General features: G+C 42.3%; 1 protein-coding gene across 1 annotated transcript in view; it reads right to left on the minus strand.

Moving 5' to 3' along the window:
* The window catches only part of SLC38A6 (solute carrier family 38 member 6), a 64,288-nt gene that overhangs the window by 38,671 nt on the left and 5,497 nt on the right, over positions 1-20,120 (minus strand). The window contains exons 3-5 of the mRNA XM_040411199.1: positions 20,015-20,088; positions 11,719-11,771; positions 11,251-11,290 (exon numbers count right to left, since the gene is read on the minus strand). Of these exons, the coding sequence (XP_040267133.1) occupies positions 11,251-11,290; positions 11,719-11,771; positions 20,015-20,088 (167 nt within the window). The remainder of the gene's footprint in view (positions 1-11,250; positions 11,291-11,718; positions 11,772-20,014; positions 20,089-20,120) is intronic.

The following is a 20,120-nucleotide window of genomic DNA, read 5'->3' on the forward strand; positions in this document are numbered from 1 at the left end:
GCAGATGTCAGGTCTTTTAAAGAGGAATAGAGTGGGTGCCTGCTGTTTTATGCTGAGTACTGACTTTTAACCCCATAGATGCCAAGGTCAATGGTAATAGTATCTTAGCAGTCTTTTCCCTGGAGCTCTGTGCCGCTGGGGACCGAGCGCTGAGATTGCGGGAGCCGTTCGGTTGCTATGACAGCTTCGGGCCTTCTGAAGGCTCCAGGGCCTGCCATAGTGAAGTTCCTATCAGGCCCTGAACACAGTAAATCTCCCATAGGCTGCAGTGTTAAATCAGTGCCGTCTATTGGAGAAGCAATCAGATGATCGTATGTTAAAAGGTACCTGCCTAGGAGACTTAAAATAAGTGAAAAAAAAAAGTTTTAAAAAAATATCAAGAAGTCATACACACTCCAAAATAATATCAATGAAAAATACAGATCGCCCTACAAAAAAAAAAATATAAAAAATAAAATAAAATAAAATAAATATATATATATATATATATATATATATAATGGTTATGGGGGTCTGAATATAGTGATGCAAAGATTTTTTTTTTCCCCAAAGTATTAAAACACAGTACAAACTATATAAATGTGGTATCCTTGTAATCGGATTGACCCATAGAACAAAGGAAACAAATCAGTTTTACTGCATAGGAAACACGGTAAAAATGAAACCCATAAAACTGTGGTGGTTTTTTTCCAGTCTCGCCCTTTTTCAAAAATGTTTTCAGCTTCCCACTACATCCTATGCAATATTAAATGGCGCCATTAGAAAGCACAACTTATCCAGAAAAAAAAAACAAGCCCTCATACGACTAGGTGAACGAAAAAATAAAAAAGTTGTGGGGAAGGGAGGAAGAAAAAACGATGATGCAAAAACAGAAATCAAATTGCTTGGCGAGGAAAGGGTTAAAGAGGTTTTCTCACTACAGACCACTAGGATAGGAAATCAACGTCTGATTGCAGGGAGTACCACCGATGTGTCTTATGAAAAAACTCCTGGGAAGCCAAAGTGGCGCGGTGCTTTTCCAGCACCATGGTCTCATCTCATTAGCTATTTGGGGGGTTACGTCGGCACAAGATACCAAAATCCCAGTAATATGGGGTTGCTCGGTGGGTAAATTCTGATCACCTATCATCAATATCAGATCAGAGAGGGTCCGACTCCAGGCACCCCCACCAGTACACTGCATATCGTCTCGCTTGCAGAAGTGGCGCAGTGTAATTACAACACCACCGCCTCTGCGAGCGAGATGCGTGAAATAACACGTGCCGCTACAAACAGCTGATCCGCGAGCGTGCTGAGAGTCAGACCCCCGCCAGTGTGATATTGAGGACCTATCCTGAGGTCATCAGTATTTACCCACTCCACATCCCCTTTAATTAATGATCACACAAATAACACAATATTCAACCACAACAGTAATATATTACGTCCTGCATTCTCACTATTTATTACTTCCATAGTATACAGTTAATAATATATGATTTCCCTGTTTTCGGTGCTAAGAAAGAGAAAAAAAAATAGCATTTCTTCATTTAGAAATGGCACAATCCATATATGCATGCTGAACCGTGCTGTTCTTTTTAGTGGCACATCCACCTCTGTCCAGCAGATGGCAGTGTGGCATCACATCTACAGGACAGGCATAGCCCTAATTAGCTCACTGACAATGTATGTCTCTTCATCCCTCTTTCATCACACAATCAAGTGCATTTCCAAAGTAAAGCATCAAGTTTCCTCCGCCTGATCATAGCTATCCAAAGCTGTGACAGCAGGGGAGATTTACTATCGCAAGTTCAAAAGTGCGCAGAAGAAGTAACTCATAGCAACCTGTAACAATGTAAGTCAATGGTGACGGATCCATTTTTTTTTTAGGAGCCAACAAAAAAATAAAAAATGGTCACCCATTGACTTTCAATGTATTCTAACGGAACGGATGCATCCTGACGTGCAAAATCAAAACTGATCCGTTTAATTCCAGTATTGAGATCCTCTGCCGGATCTCAATACCGGAATTAACAACGCAAGTGTAAAAAGTAGCCTTAACTAAGGCCCCGATGTTACAGTACATGTAGACATGCCCTGCCGAAAGTTTTACTAGGAGGGATAAAGTAGTTTATCACACCACCGTGCGCCGCTCGACCACTCACCGATTCTGCATTTACATATATATATATATATATATATATATATATATATATATATATATATTTTTTTTTTTACTCCTTCCTAGATCCACAACTTTTTTTAAAAAATGTCTCCATTCACATAGCCGTATGAGGCCTTGTTTTTGCAGGACAAGTTGTACTTTCTAATGGCTCCATTTAATATTGCATATGATTTAGTGGGAAGTTAGAAAAAAAATCCAAATGGGTTGTAATTGGAAATAAAACACAATTCCACAACAGTTTTATGGGTTTTGTTTTCACTGTGTTGCCTATGCGGTAAAACTGACCTGTTACCTTAATTATCCAGGTCACTGCGATTACAGTGATACCACATTTATATAGTTTTTCTTGAGTTTTAATACTGAAAAAAAAAAAATATATAATTTAGAAAAAACTATTTTCATTGCCATAGTCTGACCCTTATAACTTTTTTTTTTTTATATACGTTTGCGTATATCCATATATCTATGGAGCTGTGTGTGGGCTCATTTTTTGCCGGCCGATCTGTAGTTTTTATTGCGACCATCTTGGAGTGTGTGTGACTTTTTGATCACTTCTTATAAAAAAAGTGAAAAAGCAAAAAAAAAAAAAAAAAAGAGGAATCAGGCATTTTTTTTTCAGTTACAGCGTTCACCATACAGGATAAATACCTTTTATATTTAATAGTTCTATATTTTTTTAAACATTTAAACTTTTTTTTTTTTTATTCATCCTAAGTAACTATAAGCAAGCATTAGATTGCTTCTACAATACATTGCATTGAATTGCTGATTTCCCATGTTCTTATGGAGCCCTGCCACCTGCAGAGCTCCATGGGAACCATAACTTTAAAAGCCCTGGATTCTTCAGAGAGACCATGGCTTTCAGAGACAACCAATGGCTCCCCCGATCAGCATTGTTTCAGGCTCTGGGAGCGCAGCGCTCCCAGGATTTCCTCTCTCAGATGCCGTAGTCACATTTGATCACAACATCTGAGCGGTTAGATGTCTGCCGATCACAGATATTAGCCCTGGGTGTCTGCTGTGAGAAAGAGCAGACATCTAGCAGCTATTTTGAAAGCGATGACTTTCGCTGTACATGTACTTGTTGTCAAAGGGTTAAAGTGTACTTTCAGCTATAAACAAGTTTTCAGAAATAAGTACAGGTGAGTTTAAGAAACTTTGTAATATATCTTATTAAAGAATTAGGTTTCCTCCTGGGTTTTTCATGCTGTTTTCCTTCTCTTTCCCTTCACTCGGCCTCCTATCTCTATTAGTTCCTGTCTTGGTCTCCAGCCTTGCACACAAGTCTATGGAAGGATAGGGAGGCTAGCAAGTGATTTATTACCTCATCTGAACAGTGACAGAGCCCTACCTTACTAGATATAGTAGAGACAAAAGTCCTAAGTATAGCAAAGCTGCAGTTTGTGTGCATCGAGCAGCCTCCTCTCTCCACAGACATGTTAAAAGCTCAAAGAAGACTGGTAGAAGCAGATTTTCTTTAATGGGATATATTACAAAGTTTCTTATGTTCACTTGTATTATTCGTTTATAGAAAGTCATTTTATAACCGGAGGCTCCCTTTAATACTATATCCAGTCCAGGGAATCAACTGCAAGCTAATTGTACTAATTGAAAGATACATTTTATCATTGTAGAAAACTATCAGAAGAGGAATTATGAGTTCCTGGTGCATTAAGCTCATGGAAGATTGCCTAAACTGGATTCAATTGTAGCCTTGAGAAGGGTCAGCCTCAGTAGTTCAATCACAACTGCTAGAAAAAAATTTCAGAGCAGTAATGACATTATTATTACACTATAACAAATACAGCTCAAAACTGGATTCACATAGAAATAGCACAGAAACAGAAAAGCAGCAAATACAACCTCTGCTGCAACCACCAACATCCACCCAAGGCTACACTACAGATCGTGTGGTCAACACAGCCTGACAGTGAAAGCCGAGAGTATCGGGTTTCCTATAGAGAAAGGTTGTGGGGGTAAGGAAAGGTCTGCAATGTATTTAACAAATTTAGCGAGTAAGGTGTTAATTAGGTGTCAGCGATTTTGCAAGGAGAGATTATTAACCCTGTTCTTCTACCGGCAGAAACATAAAGGTGCATTTTACAGATTCAGGGTAACGTGAAGGATGTGTGTCCAGTAATGATTAATAGGAGCTATGATTCAATAGGGTTAACAGCGCAGTGGCCATAAAGGAACGTTGAATCAAAGGCAGACAAATTGCGCTAACCCAGCAGTTTACACTCCCGCGGTGACACAGGGGTACGGCCCTGGTCTGAAGTAAGGGCTATTTTAAACCCTGGCGTCACCAGCAGCGTGCAGGCTGTATATCAGTCATTAAGAAATGGCAATCAAAACCAACGGAGCGGGAACATATAATCCTCGCCTGCTGAAATCCGCATTTTTCCATACACATGTGTTGCAAGTGGTGCAGGAGTAACTTAACAGATTTCTGTGGGTTTAGAGAATCGAATTCTACGTAACAGAAATATCGATGTCTAAAATCAAGTTCGAGCAGTATTTTAATGCACCGAAATGTAAAAGCAGGGTTTCAACAAGGGGTTGTGTTGCATTTTTTTTTTACCCCAAGCAGTAGCTGTGAACGGACCCCTAACTAAGACTAGCGCAAAACTGCAGCATGCGCCACAAAATGAGCACAATTTAGCAGTGCAGCGCCGCTCTAGTCCATTCATGGTTTTTCCAGAAACAGCGCCACTCTTGTCCTGGGGTTGTGTTTGCTATTGCAGGTCAGCCTTGGTCAACAGGGCTAAAAGGCAACACCAGACACAACCCAGGGATAAGATTATATTCGCATGTAGCAGAAGAGATGCAGTTTTAACCCACCATAAACTGCTGCTGAATATACCATACCAGATAAGCCTGTATTAGACAAGCAGATCAGCAAACTATTGTCCCTCCCGGCAAGGAGATTGCTGCTGTTAAATGCAGTGATCTCTTCTGCAGCATGAGGAACAGCGATCACTAGGCAGTCGCTCATCCCCATGCTGTCTAGTGGTTTGCCGGCGGCAGATTTCTATTAGACCGCACAATCTGCCGCCGGCAAGCACTGATTTTTAAGCATGCTTAAAAATCAGCCATGCCCCATGATCGGCAGCAGTATCACACTCCAAGATGATCGCTAACGAGCATTCATGCAAAATATTGGCCAGTGTAATACAAACTTTAGGCCGCCTTTACACATGCTGACCTGAACTGAATGCATCAGTCTTTATGCTGATCACAGGGCTATTGTACTGCGCTCACATGATGCGAGTACACTGCAACAGCCGTACGATCAGATCTAAACTGATTGCATCATTGAACTAGTAATAGGATGCAGTCAGTTCGGGTCAGGGGAGCCGTGGTCGGTCTGGGAGATGGGGCCAATACATGGACCAATCACGGTCGTGTGAATCAGCCCTAATACCAAGTCCTCAGGAGCGGCTCTGTGCAGCCCTTCTCTGCCGTGGGTAATAGAAAGCAGGGACTCCCTCATATGCACTAATAGTAATAGCTCAGTGGTTAGCACTGGTGCCCTGCAGCGCTGGGGTCCTAGGTTCGAATCCGACCAAGGACAACATCTGCATGGAGTTTGTAGGTTCTCCCCGTGTTTGCGTGGGTTTCCTCCGGTTTCCTCCCACACTCCAAAGACATACTGATAGAGAACTTAGATTGTGAGCCCCATTGGGGACAGATGGATGCTAATGTCTGTAAAGTGCTGCGGAATATGTCAGCGCTGTATGAGTGCGTAAAATAAATAAATATGGACAAGAGTTCAATCTTATGAAGGGTATGTTAATTATTGACACCACTGTGTGCATCCCTATCTCACCTGCCATCGCTCCACATTAGACGTCCACCAGCAGGATTAAAGGAGAAGCACCTCCTGGACTAGCACAATTCCACTTTTGGTAGCTTACAAATGGGGAATGGAAGGAGGTTTCTTAAGGATAGTGTTGAGAAACTGCTATAAACAATGAGTTTCAGAACATGTGTTTATACAGCGGAACTAATGGAAGCATGCGTGGTCTGGGAGATTTGCCTTTTCCGTCTCCATCGAAAGGAGCCAGAAACTAAATGCCAGCTGTAAAGGTGTTTGGCTTCCTTTTTGTTACAAACGTTCATAAATGGTATTACATGGTCTACTGAATTTGCACTTAAAGTCACACATTTGTCCAAATGGAGGAGCAAGAAGAGTGTATATAACTGAGGGATACAAGGCGTACAATTCTCGAACAATTAAACATGGTTACAAAGTGTTTTAAATAGAAAATAATGCAACTTTGTAAAAAGTGCTGATTACAAATTAAATTTTGTGTCGAGTTCCCATGTGTCTCCATAGTTACAGATTACAATCAAACCCCATGTAGTCGGATCCCGCAGTCATACTCACTCTGTGCTCTTTATCTTTAAGGGGGCATTCACACCACCGTATTTTCGGTCCACATCCGATCTGTATTTTATGTGTATCGGGTGCAGGCTCATTCATTTCAATGGGGCGGCATAAGATGTGCACAACACGCCATGTGCCGTCCTCATCCGTATGTCCGTTCCGCCGCCCCGCAAAAAAAAAAAAAAAAAAATATAGAATATGTTCTATTCTTGTCCATTTTGCAGACAAAAAAAAAAACACAGGTATTTCTAACAAAGGGTGAGACGTGTTGATCTTCAAAATACGGAACGCACACAGTCAGTATCCATGTTCTTTACGGATCCGCAATTTGTGGAACGCAAAATGGATACGGTCATGTGAATGCCCCCTCACCTAGAGAATTAAATAAGTGGGGCGCAGATGGAAGGCAGTATGACTGCAGGATCAGAGTTTTGATTGTAATCTGTAACCATGGGAGACACACAGGATTACACAGGAGATGAAGAAAGAAAATTACAGGAAATTTGCAAATCGAGCTGAAACGATTACTCTATTGAATAAAGTAACGTGACATAAAAGGAGAGGTATTTTATTTCACTGGCGCTGGGGACATGACTAGAAGGGGGCAGGCTGATGGCACTGGGGGCTAATGAGTTTTTATAAAGAAAAACATTCTTTTAATTAGTTTTTTTGGTATTAGAGTACTCGATTAATCAATAGAATACTAGATTACAAAAATAGTCGACAGCTGCAGCCCTAATTGCAAACGTTCTTTATTTTTCTTTTAAAAAACAAAACTAAATAATTGTAATGGTGGACATACCCTTTTAATTGTCACATGTGAAATGGTTTACAAATTATTTTCAGCTATTTCCTATTTCCATATTTGATAGTGGGAAACCAAATTACCATTGCAACTCACGTGGGCTGTCAATAAGCATTTCCTGAATATCAAATGCATAAAAAAAATAAAAAATAAAAAAAAGCTGTTCCTCTGCCACCAGCAGGAAGGTTGCTAGCCTATAAATCAGGCATGCTCAACCTGCGGCCCTCCAGCTGTTGCAAAACTACAACTCCCAGCATGCCCGAACAGCTTACAGCTATCAGCCTACATCAGGGCATGGTGGGAGTTGTAGTTTTACAACAGCTGGAGGGCCGCAGGTTGAGCATGCCTGCTATAAATCAATGTTTGACCTTTTAAACAGACCTTGAGACATAACCTAGTGTTATAGCCAAACCAGTACCTCATCTGCAGACAGCCTTTTGGGTGATTGTCTCTCATTAGGTCAGAACAGAAAGAAGTTACTTAGCTGGGTGAGAAGCCTTTGTAAGCCACTTCTCTCTGCTCTGATGAGGGGCAATCGCCAGCAAAAAAGCTGTCTGCAGATGAGGTATTATCTTAGCTAAAATCCTAAATTATGTATCAAGGACTGTTTAAAAGGTGAACTATTGCCTTACAGGATAGCTGGCTTCCAACTGCTGGCAGCAGAGGCACATCTTTCTTTTCTTCTTTGGAAAGAGAACTAATTTGCGCACCTTTTCCCAGGGGAGAACTACATGGCCTATAAGACTCCTTATGCCTATTAGAGAAATTGTAACCCCCAGATCACTTACTTATCAAGTAATTTATCTCCAATTTCCATATCAAGGCAGATTAGTTAGCAGTGTGATAACTGTTACAGGCACTAGGATTGTGGCCATATTGTTTTTGATCTCTCCCAGACAAAAAAAATGCCTGAATATGGTTTTTGACAATTTGACCGATGAGCAGTTCCCAATAGTAAAATGGTTGCAGCACTTAAAATACACAAAGGATGGAATCTGGCTGATAAATTGTAGTCCTCTGAGACTAGGAAAATAGGCTACGAAACATCAGGCCCGTCTGTGCCATCTCCATGTGGTTTTTGCAACTGATGTATTTACGCGTCGTAACCCATAACCAAATGGCCGGGCACTAGGACATATTGCTTCTGCAAGGTCAAGTGACCACATGACCTAGGATCCATTATGCAACATCTGCTCTGAGAAACAAGCCTGGATTGATGATGTCTGACTTCATCGCGTCTACTAGGGGACGGAGGAAAGATCTCTCAGGGGAGGGAAGAGCAGACTAACGGTTAACAGAAGAAGACCTATTAGAAGATATGCACAACTGCATAAAATATATATATATATATATATATATATATATATATATATATATAATTCCTGCTCTGAAAATGTTAAAGAAAAGCTGCGCTGGAATCTCTACAGCTCAGTGTAGCACATTGTGCTATACAACCAGTTTTTAGACCCAGCTTCCCTAGAATGACACTGATGTAATAGACCTGCCATTGCAGACTCTTATCTTTTCTGTGCTGAGATATATTTAATTCTTCTTGTAAGCATCTCAAAGGGTTTTTAATATAATTTTCTGAAAATAGCACCCTCATGCCTTTTAAATTAAAGTGGGCATGCAAATTACACGAATGTAGGCAAAATCCACCCAAAAAAGGGGGATCCAGGTTCACAGAAGACTGGCTTTAGCTTGGTATTATTTACAGCACAGATGTACGAGAGGTTCTACAACCTTCCAACAAGAAACGGTCACGGATGGTGTACAGGAAACAAGACAATGCAATACAATAATGACTCACTGGATCCACAACTAAGGAACAAAAGGGAGACCCCTACATGAGACCTGTCACTCTCCCTAATTGCTCAGCCTATGCGAACACCCCAAAGGTGGATGGGCGCATATCCACGTACCTCGGCTATCTAATACCTGAAGACCCTACAATAGTGAGGGGGCACGACCACCGGCTCCCTACACTAGACACGGAGGGAGTCAGGGTCACCTGAAAATCCAGCAGACAGAAAATCACAAATAAAGGAACAGCACTTATCTTGCAGAGGACTGGGAAATAGAAACAGCAAGCACACACACTCCAGGAAGTTGTATAAGCCGCAACCTAATGCATCATGGGGAGGAACTTAAAGGGAAGCAATCAGTCCAACTGCATGACAGCTGAGATAGACTAACGAGATGAGGAACTTAACCAAAACAAAGAAACTCAAGGAGGAGGATCTGGAAAGCTCCTGTCAGAGCTTCTCAGCTGTCTGGTTGTGACAGAAACAGGGGAGCTTAAAAGGTGTTGTCTGCTTTGGACGTTTCCAATGCTAAACTGTAATCTGTGGTGGGATTCAAAAGCAAACCAGGGGTCCACTGGCCATAGACCCTACAGGGAAATTTCCTTGTGGGCAGATGCCCAGGGTGCAGCTGAGCCCTCCTCACAGCCGCTGGCATGCTAAATAATGATCTGGTGCTCTCAGCATTAATTGATGTAGGAGCATCGGGTACTTATGCCACCTGGTCGGCATCCACAGATGCCCTCCTGAATTTAACTGTATCACCGTCCCCAGCTCTGCATACAATTATTTTTACCCATTTATATAGCGCTGACATATTCCGCACCATTTTACATTCTCATTACTTGCTGTCTCCAATGGGGCTCACAATCTAAGCTCCCTATATCAGTATGTCTTTGGATTGTGGGAGTACCTGGAAACACAGGGAGAACATACAAACTCCATGCAGATGCTGTCCTTGGACGGATTCGAACCCCGGACCCCAGTAATGCAAGGCATCAGTGCTAACTTAGTGGATAGTCCAAATAATACATGGAAGTGCTTGGTCCTCACATGGCACAGACTCTTTGTAGCCACTTTTAGAAATGATCACAGTCCTTGATAAAAATTACTAAAGTTTACTAAAACTAAACAACTCCTTTAAAAAGGGGTTCTCAGGGAATTAAGAAAATGAAAATACTTAAATATTACTTTATTATACATATATTCCCAAATACCTTTCATTAGTTAGAATGGCTCGTTATGTCTAGGGAACAATCAGGATAAATAAAATGGCCACCGTCCTATTAGTACACACAAAACCTGTCCTAATCACACAGGAGAACAAGTTACTTCAGAACACTGAGCTAAAGAGATGCCGCATCCTCCTCTCTGCTCTGCTCGTCAGGGATTATGATCCTGAATACAGCCAATAAGAACTTCAGCTGAATCTCTGTAAGAATGGAGTTTATGAGGAGACATGAAGTACAGAGAGGATGGACAGGACAGACTGTGGTAATGGACACTGCATACAAGTGCTGCTGCTCATTAGCCATACCCCACCTCCTCTCTGTACTTCATGTCTCCTCGTGAACTCCATTCCTACAGAGATTCAGCTGAAGACCTTATCTGTATTCAGGATCATAATCCCTGACAAGCAGAGCAGAGAGGAGGAGGCAGCTCTTTAGCTCAGTGCTCTGAACTAACTTGTCCTGCTGTGTGATTAGGCCAGGTTTTGTGTGCACTAATAGGACAGCGGCCATTTCCCCCCCCCCCCCCCTCCCTCCGGTGAATGCTCCCCAGACAAAACGAGCAATTATAAATAAATAATGAAAGGTATTAGGGAATATATTTATAATAAAGCAATATTTAATTATTTTCATGTTCTTAATTCCTCGAGAAGCCCTTTAAGCCCTGCACCTTTACTATATGGATTTAACATTTTAACATAATCAAGATGGAAGTGCTTGTATGTGTTTTATATACAGTTCATGTCCCTTTAAATCCATTTTTTTTTTAAGAATATGTACAGTCTGGAATTGACGTTAAGTTTGCATTTTAGCCACGCCATGCATTATTTTAGAATTCCACTTCTAAAAGCAAATCATACCTCCAATGTTCTGAATCAGGATTGTGCTCGCCACTAGGATCTGAACAGAAAAACAACAAATAATACACAATAAGAGGAACAGGCAATTAGGTCTGGATAAAATGAAAGACGGATGGCAGTAACTGCAAATAAAATCCTGTGGTTATTTCCCCTACAACGAAACCCAAATGATCCTGCATTCTCAGTGCACAAATTACATCTGGCTATTGCGGTCCTTACTGGAAATAACATTAGAATTTATTCTGTACTCTAATTATATTGATGATTCAAAATATGTGGTGGGGAACAAATACAGAATTGTTTTCCTAATGCAAAATGGTGTTTCTAAAATCACCAGTTAGAAAATGTTTTTTTTTTTTTTTTAATCAAAAATTTATACGTGTTTGTGTCCACAAGAATAAAACCACAGGGCACTTGGAATTAGACTTTGATAATAAAAAATAAAAAAAAGCTACAAAATAATCGTACCTTCCCAGGCGAGCCGAACGCAAGTAGGCCCAGGTCCTCATATGATGTGACAGCTGTGAATAGTAGAAGAGCTTAATGTATTTTTTTAATTTTATTTTTTTTAGAAGAAACATGTTTGAGGTAAATTTTGGTTTATTTCAACTAAACACTCAATATATCCACTTCCCCTATTGTAATATTTGCAATATCGTAAGTGACGTTTGTGAATGTAATCACATTACTGCACACAAAGAAATCTGACAAAGACACAACAGCTACAAAAAAAATCCAGCTGAATTTTGGTTTCAGATTGTAACATGCAAGTGACTTATCCAAAGTCATGTGTGAATGTGACTCATATATACGACACATTGCACCCGAAAATAGCTCCATTTCAAGCAAGTGACAAGTTACAGACAAATCTCACTTCTTTCTTTTTTGTAACGTAACCAAAGTCGCTGTGTAACCCTAGCCTTTTAGGTTACATTTTTTTGTCCCCCTAGGGCACTTAGGATCATTTATCATGTATACCATAGACTAAGGCCTCTTTTACACAGGCGAGATATCCATGCGGGTGCACTGAATTCGGACCTATTCATTTCTATGGGGCTGTGCACACGAGCGGTGATTTTCACGCATCACTTGTGCGTTGCATGAAAATTGCAGCATGCTCTATTTTGAGCGTCTTTCACGCAACTCATAGAAGTGAATGGGGCTGCATGAAAATCGCAAGCATCCGCAAGCAAGTGCGGATGTGGTGCGATTTTCACGCATGGTTGCTAGGAGATGATCAGGATGGAGACCCGATCATTATTATTTTCCCTTATAACATGGTTATAAGGGAAAATAATAGCATTCTTAATACAGAATGCTTAGTAAAATAGCGCTGGAGGGGTTAAAAAAAATAAAATAATAATTTAACTCACCTCATCCACTTGTGTTCGCGCAGCCTGGCTTCTCTTCTGTCTTCTTCTTTGAGGAAAAGGACCTGTAGTGACGTCACTGCACTCATCACATGGTCCATCACCATGGTGATGGATCATGTGACGGACCATGTGATGAGCGCAGTGATGTCACCACAGGTCCTTTTCCTCACAGATGAAGACAGAAGAGAAGCCGGGCTGCGTGAACAAGTGGATTAAGGAGAGTTAAATTATTTTTACATTTTATTTAACCCCTTCAGCCCTATTGTACTATGCATTCTGTGTTAAGAATGCTATTATTTTCCCTTATAACCATGTTATAAGTGAAAATAAAATCTACACAACACCTAACCCAAACTTCTGTGAAGTGGGTACCAAACATGCCGATTTTTCTCGGCACTTGCGCATTTTTCCGCGACGCACCCGCATCTTATCCGGCCCAAATCCATGACGCCCGTGTGAAACCAGCCTAATAGTTTACCACTGCAATCTATGTAGACTCTGCATACTTCCTATTAAGCCCCGCCTCAGGCTTGCAGAGCAACCAAGTAGCACCCAGGTCAGAGTGAACCCTTTCCCTCTGACTAACCGCTCAGATGGCGTGGTCCGATCACTGCAGTGGGTGTCAGATGTATAACATTGGTTTGGGTCTGAGCCAGCTCCATACACACCTTGTGCACCTTGGAAGTACCTTACATTAGCAAAGTGGTTAAAAGAAGCCTGTCAGTAGTTTAGATCATGATAGCTAGTGCAATCAGCAGTTTAAGGGTTCAAAAGACCAGTACAAACATACCCTTTGTGGAGATTTTATCAGTAGTAGTGTGAATATGAACTTTTATTCTGCTCCTGCAAGTGCCCTCTGCATTGAACGGCTTCACAGCCCTTCCTCTCTACATTGAGTGACAGCTGTTGTGGTCTCCTGGTTGGATGTTACAGCTGTCATTTAGAGCAAAGGGGAGGGGCTGTGAAGCAGCTCAATGCAGAAAGCATGCCACCATGAAGCTCCACCTCCTGGACATTTGTAGGAGCAGAATCTAGCAGGAAAAAACCTCACATTCTCACAACTCCTGATGAGGTATATTTGTAATGCTCTCCCTAGCTCCCACCTAGTGCGGTCAGACTCTTAAATTGGGGTGCTTCACTAGAGGGCCCTTTACCAACTTTATCTACCATCTCTCTCACATACCGATTCCAGCATGTACACCTGGTTAGTCTTTAGAACCTAGGGTAACTGCATACTTAAATAGTATTAGATTCACACTAATGTCATGGCTTCTGTTAATAAAGGTTCCAGAAGAGCTATGCCGGATTATTATTTTTATTATTATTATTTTTTTTATGTCCTGACAAATCTGTCTGGTTTCTCTTCTGGTTCCAGTATTTTTGACTGTAAGAATAGTTCTGCAGATGGAGCTATAATTGCTATAAAAACAGCAGAACTCAAGATGAAAAGCATCAGACCAAAGTGTGAACAGAACCTAATCTCTGAAGGCGCTATACAACACTGTGTAATCTACAGAAGGGGCCCAGAGCCCCATTACTGATGGCAAACCCTGTACCTATATCCTTGCCTAAAGTATTATTTACGAGGCACACGTTTCTGGCAAAGCAGTCAGTCTCTTCCTAGCCTAAAATGTCTGACCCTATTCCTTTTAAATAACAGGTGACCATTTCAGCAATCTGAATACAATTATAAGATGGTCTTCTAGGCTGGATTCACACACATGTTGGGTTTTTCAATTGACATAAATTTATATTGCAAGTGCTTGTAGCATGTTTTTCTGCAGAGTGACAACCCCCTTTAATTTCACAAAGGGTTGTGTGAGCGCATGAGAGGGACAAAGACTTTGTACATAACCTTTGGACAGGAGCATCATCGGAAGGAAATGTCTCCAGGATCTCATGAGTACAAAGCTCATGTTTTTCAAAAGCTTTAAAAGTTTATAGCCTGACCAAAAAAACAAAAACACAAGGAGCCAACAGTAACATAACAGGGTTGTTTTCGTACGGTGCAAATCTAATGACTGATCACAGGCACAGTCACATTTCTGGGCGTCACAAAAACAATCGCTTTCAATATGCACAAATAGGAATAAGGATATCAGAAAGAGGGGCACCCTGCTCAGCGCCTCCCCTCTAGTAGCCAGAACCCTTTACTGGACCCAGTGCGACAATGCATTACAAGGACAGCTTTTCATTTGAATGGCTGGCGGACGTGGCTTTTCACATTGTGGTTGTCATCGTAAAAGTCATGTAGTGGGTAATAGGTAAAAAAGTTCAAAAACTGCTCCATGCCCGTCCAAAAGGTATGGTATTGCAGTTCTGATCCATTGAATTGAATGAGGGTGGTGTCACATGGTCTTTTTCTGACGTTTTGCCTTTTTTGCTGCCTTTAGGCTAAAAGCACACGATCAAGATTTGCGTGCGGAAAATCCGCACCGTAGGTCATGTACATTGTATTCTATGAGAATTTGATATGCTCAATGCACACTATGCAGATTTTTTCCACGCGGACTTCGACCTGCGGTGCGGATTTTAAAATCCGCAGCATGTCAATTTATTTTATTTTTCCTGACCGGATTTTCTCCATTCTCTTAGTAAAATCCACACCAAATCCGCACCAATTGATGCGGATTGACCGCACGGATTTGCCTGCGAACACCTGCGGATTTCAGTGCGGATTCTCCGCACATGAATCCTGAACGTGTGCATGTACCCTTAAGGGTGGGTTCACATATAGGTTTTTAGTGGCGCTTATCTGCATTTGGATTTAGTCACATTTTTTTGCTCCTGCGATTTTTGATGCATTTTTTTGTTTTGCTGTAAAAAAACACCAGTCCAAATATTAACTGAATCTCTATGGGAAATATGAAACGCAGGAGACACAGGTTTTTTTTTTTTTTTTTTTGCTACTGTCATTTATGTTAATTAGGTGGCTCTTATAAGGTCCCTGGCCTTTTTGGAAAAATGGCAGTAACTTTGTGAAGTGCTTAGCATTTAATTTTTTTCTGGCATTTTGAAAAGGTCTCCTCTGTGTGGAAAAAAAACGCCTGAAAACCACCACATATATATACCAGCGCAAATTTGTGTGTGTAGGAACTTTATGCAGAACAGGACAAGTCCTCCAGAGCGAGAGACACACTTTGTAACCACTCTCCACTGTAGTAGGATTCCTGAGCACAGGTCCCCCACTACTAACTCAAATTACCTAATAGGTCATATCAAAATAGGTTTTCTAAGCTGGACATTAGAGCATAATAATTAATAAGGAGCAAATGGCTGCAGTGCACTCTTCAAAAGTACAGAGCTGTCTGGAGTTCTGATAAAGTACCTATATAAATGCCTCTACACAATGCTATTCCAACAGTAGAGACTTTATGTTCTGCTGTATAGGCCCCATGAACACAAGAGAGTTTTCAGTGCGGGTGCAATGCGTGACGTGAACGTATTGAACCTGCAGTGAATCCTGACCCATTCTTTTCAATGAGTCTGTGTACATAAGCGTTGTTTTTCACGCATCAGTTCTACGTTGCGTGAAAAACGCAGCATGTTCTATATTCTGCGTTTTTCACGCAGCCCTGGCCCCATAGAAGAGAATGGGGCTTCAGTGAAAAACGCATCGCATCCGCAAGCAAGTGCAGATGCGATGCGTTTTTCACTGATGGCTGCTAAGAGATGTTGTTTGTAAACCTTCAGTTTTTTATCACGCGCGTGAAAAACGCATTTTACCCGCGCGGAAAAAACGCTGAACAACTGAACGCAGTCGCAGACAAAACTGACTGAACTTGTTGGCAAAATGGTGCGAGTTTCACTGAACGCATCCGGACCTAATCCGTATTGTTCGTGTGAAAGAGGCCTAAGGCTGGTTTCACACGGGCGTTGCGGGAAAATGTGTGGGTGTGTTGCGGGAACACCCGCGATTTTTCCGCACGAGTGCAAAACATTGTAATGCGTTTTGCACGCGCGTGAGAAAAATCGCGCATGTTTGGTACCCAAACCCGAACTTCTTCACAGAAGTTCGGGCTTGGGATCGGTGTTCTGTAGATTGTATTATTTTCCCTTATAACATGGTTATAAGGGAAAATAATAGCATTCTGAATACAGAATGCATAGTAAAACAGCGCTGGAGGGGTTAAAAAAAATAAAAAAATTATTTAACTCACCTTAATCCACTTGCTGGCGCTGCCGGCATCTCGTCTGTCTCCTTCTGTGCTGCACAGGACCTGTGGTGAGCATTCATTCCAGGACCTTTGATGACGTCACTCCGGTCATCACATGATCCATCACCATGGTAAAAGATCATGTGACGTACCATGTGATGACCGGAGTGACGTCATCAAAGGTCCTGTAACGGTACTTAATGCTCACCACAGGTCCTGTTCAACAAAGGAGACACAAGATGCCGGGCTACGCGATCAAGTGGACTAAGGTGAGTTAAATAATTTTTTATTTTTTTTTAACCCCTCCAGCCCTATTTTACTTTGCATTCTGTATTCAGAATGCTATTATTTTCCCTTATAACCATGTTATAAGGGAAAATAATAATGATCGGGTCTCCATCCCAATCGTCTCCTAGCAACCGTGCGTGAAAATCGCACCGCATCCGCACTTGCTTGCGGATGCTTGCGATTTTCATGCAAACCCATTCATTTCTATGGGGCCTGCGTTGCGTAAAAAAAAAAGCAGAATATAGAGCATGCTGCGATTTTCACGCAACGCATAAGTGATGCGTGAAAATCACCGCTCATCTGAACAGCCCCATAGAAATGAATGGGTCGGTATTCAGTGCGGGTGCAATACTGCGCGGATGGAAAATAATAGCATTCATAAGCACAGAATGCTAAGTAAAATGTCCATTAAGGGTTAAAAAAATATAATAAAAAAATTACTCACCTCATCCACTTGATCACGCAGCAGTTATAGTCTTCTTGCAGGACCTGCCCTGACGTCATCGCACTCAGCACAGGTCCTGTTGTATGAAGCTAGAAGGTCCTTCTATTTTCATTCAGCAGGACCTGCGCAGACGTCAACGCGCTCAGGTGAAGAAGAAAGAAGACTATAACGGCTGCGCGATCAAGTGGATGAGGTGAGTAATTTTTGAAATAATTTTTTAACCCTTAAATGCATTCTGTATTAAAGAATGCGATTATTTTCCATTATAACCATGTTATAATGGAAAATAATTAAAGGGGTTATCCGAGTTATGGGGAAAAAAATAAAACCTAACAAAATTAATCAGGATATACATATACATTAGTCAAGCTTGATTTTTTGAAAAAAGAACGATCCTTACACCTTTTCCAGGTTCTGTTATTGCTGTGTTTACATGCAGCAGTAACAACAATGACTCATCTCTCCCTCATGAATATTTGTGGGAGGGGTTGATCTGACATTCTCCTCACCCTGCTCTGCACATAATGGCACTGTTTAGGGGGGAGATCTGTGTGGATGGCACTGTTTAGGAGAGGGGGGGATCTGTGGATGGCACTGTAGGGGGATCTGTGGATGGCACTGCCTGCCATCCACAGACCACAGATCCCCCTACAGTGCCATCCACAGATCCCCCTCCCCGACGCTCACAGCAGCAGTATATTAATAAACTAATCAGTAACTACTTGCTGAGCTCTTTACTTATTATTTGGATATCTCTGAGTCTCTGACTCTTACTTTGTCTTAGCTCCGGTAACAACAGCAGGCAGTGCAGGCGGCGTTCACTCACTGACGTCACGCGCCTGCGCCGCCTAGTGGGAGGAGCAGGCGCGTGACGTCAGTGACAGTGAGTGAGCGCCGCCCCCCGCACTGCCTGCTCTGCTATTACCGGAGTCCGGAGCTAAGACAAAGTAAGAGATATGCGAAATAATGCAAGTAAAGAGCTCACTCAGCAATGCGGCGCCCTGTATATTCTAACCCCCAGGCAAGCGTCCCTGTCACCATGGGAACGCTTGGGGGTTAGAATATACCATCGGATTTGAGTTTTTTACGATCTCACTGAGCTCGAAAAACTCAGATCCGATGGTATATTCTAACCAGGCAAGCGTCCCCGTCACCATGGGAACGCCTGGGGGTTAGAATATTTTATACCATTGGATCTTCTGACTGTTACTCTGCTTGGCCAGCTCGGGGCCCCAACCAGTTCGGGGCCCCAAGCAATTGATTGTTTTGCCTGGCCTGAGGATCGCGCATATGTGATCAGCTATTAGCCGCAGGGAGGAACTTGGAGGTAGCCGCGGCACAAGTGAGGATCGCGCATGCGCGATCAACTCACAGCCGCACGGACTGTAATGCAGAGAGGTGGGGGCGTGGCCAAGGCTGATGACGTTCCGTTTACAGTGCTTAGTCACTCCGACAAGCAGAGAGCTCCATGTCAACGGAACGTCACAGCTGATGACGTGGGCGGTCACATGACTGTTTAGTGTAGCAGAGAAACGGCATAAGATAGGTACAGTAAGTGATTTAGGAAAACTAATGTATAGGAGAAATAAAGCCATAGAGATAAGGTTAAGTTAACTCGGATAACCCCTTTAAGTAAATGGACTTTAATGGGGTCCCGGGGCTCATCTCATCATCTACTTAGCAACCATCCGTGAAAATCGCATCGCATCCGCACTAGCTTGCGATTTTCACGCAGCCCCATTCGTTTCTACGGGCCTGCTTTGTGTGAAAAACGCAAACTATAGACCATGCTGCGATTTTCATGCAACGCACAAGTGATGCGTGAAAAACATTGCTCATGTACACAGCCCCATTGAAATGAATCGGTCAGGATTCAGTACGGGTGCAATGTGTTCACGTCACGCATTGCCCCCGCGCGGAATACTCGCCCGTGTGAAAGGGGCCTAAGGGCCCATTCACACAACTGTATGGGCTCTGTGCCCATGCTGCGGACTGCAAATAGTTGTCCGCAATATATGGGCACTGGCCGGGTGCACTCTGTGCTGCGGATGTGGACCCACTGACTTGAATGGGTCCACGATCCGCAAAATAAGACAAAAGATTGGACATGGCGGAAGCACGGACCTGAAAGCCCACGGAAGTGCTTCAGAGTGTTTCTGTGGGCTTCTGATCCGTGCCTCCACTCTGCAAAAGATAGGAAATGTCCTATCTTTCGCCGTATCTTGCGGATTGCGGACCCATTCAAGTCAATGGGTTCAAACCGCACAAGACCAGTGTCCGTATGTTGTGGACCTGCCATTTGCGGTACACAATACTGGCACGGAGCCCTTACATTCGTATGAATGAGGCTTACGGTCTACATACCACACAACCATTACAAGGCCAAAGCATGTCCTGGCAATCAAGACATTGTCACAGCGTCATGGTTTTAATGGGTTAAATATACCTTCCTGAAGGACATAGATTGGGAGTATATCCCAGTACAGCCCTCAGTAACTTACATGTGTGAATGCACAAACAAAGCAACAGGTGAATGGAGTAGGCAGCCAAGAGGGCGACTGTTAGCAGCAGGATACTAAGGAACAAAGAACAGGTAAGTTTGGTTTT

Source organism: Bufo bufo, chromosome 11 (genome assembly GCF_905171765.1).
Source record: "Bufo bufo chromosome 11, aBufBuf1.1, whole genome shotgun sequence".
In the NCBI taxonomy this organism is placed as follows: Eukaryota; Metazoa; Chordata; class Amphibia; order Anura; family Bufonidae; genus Bufo; species Bufo bufo.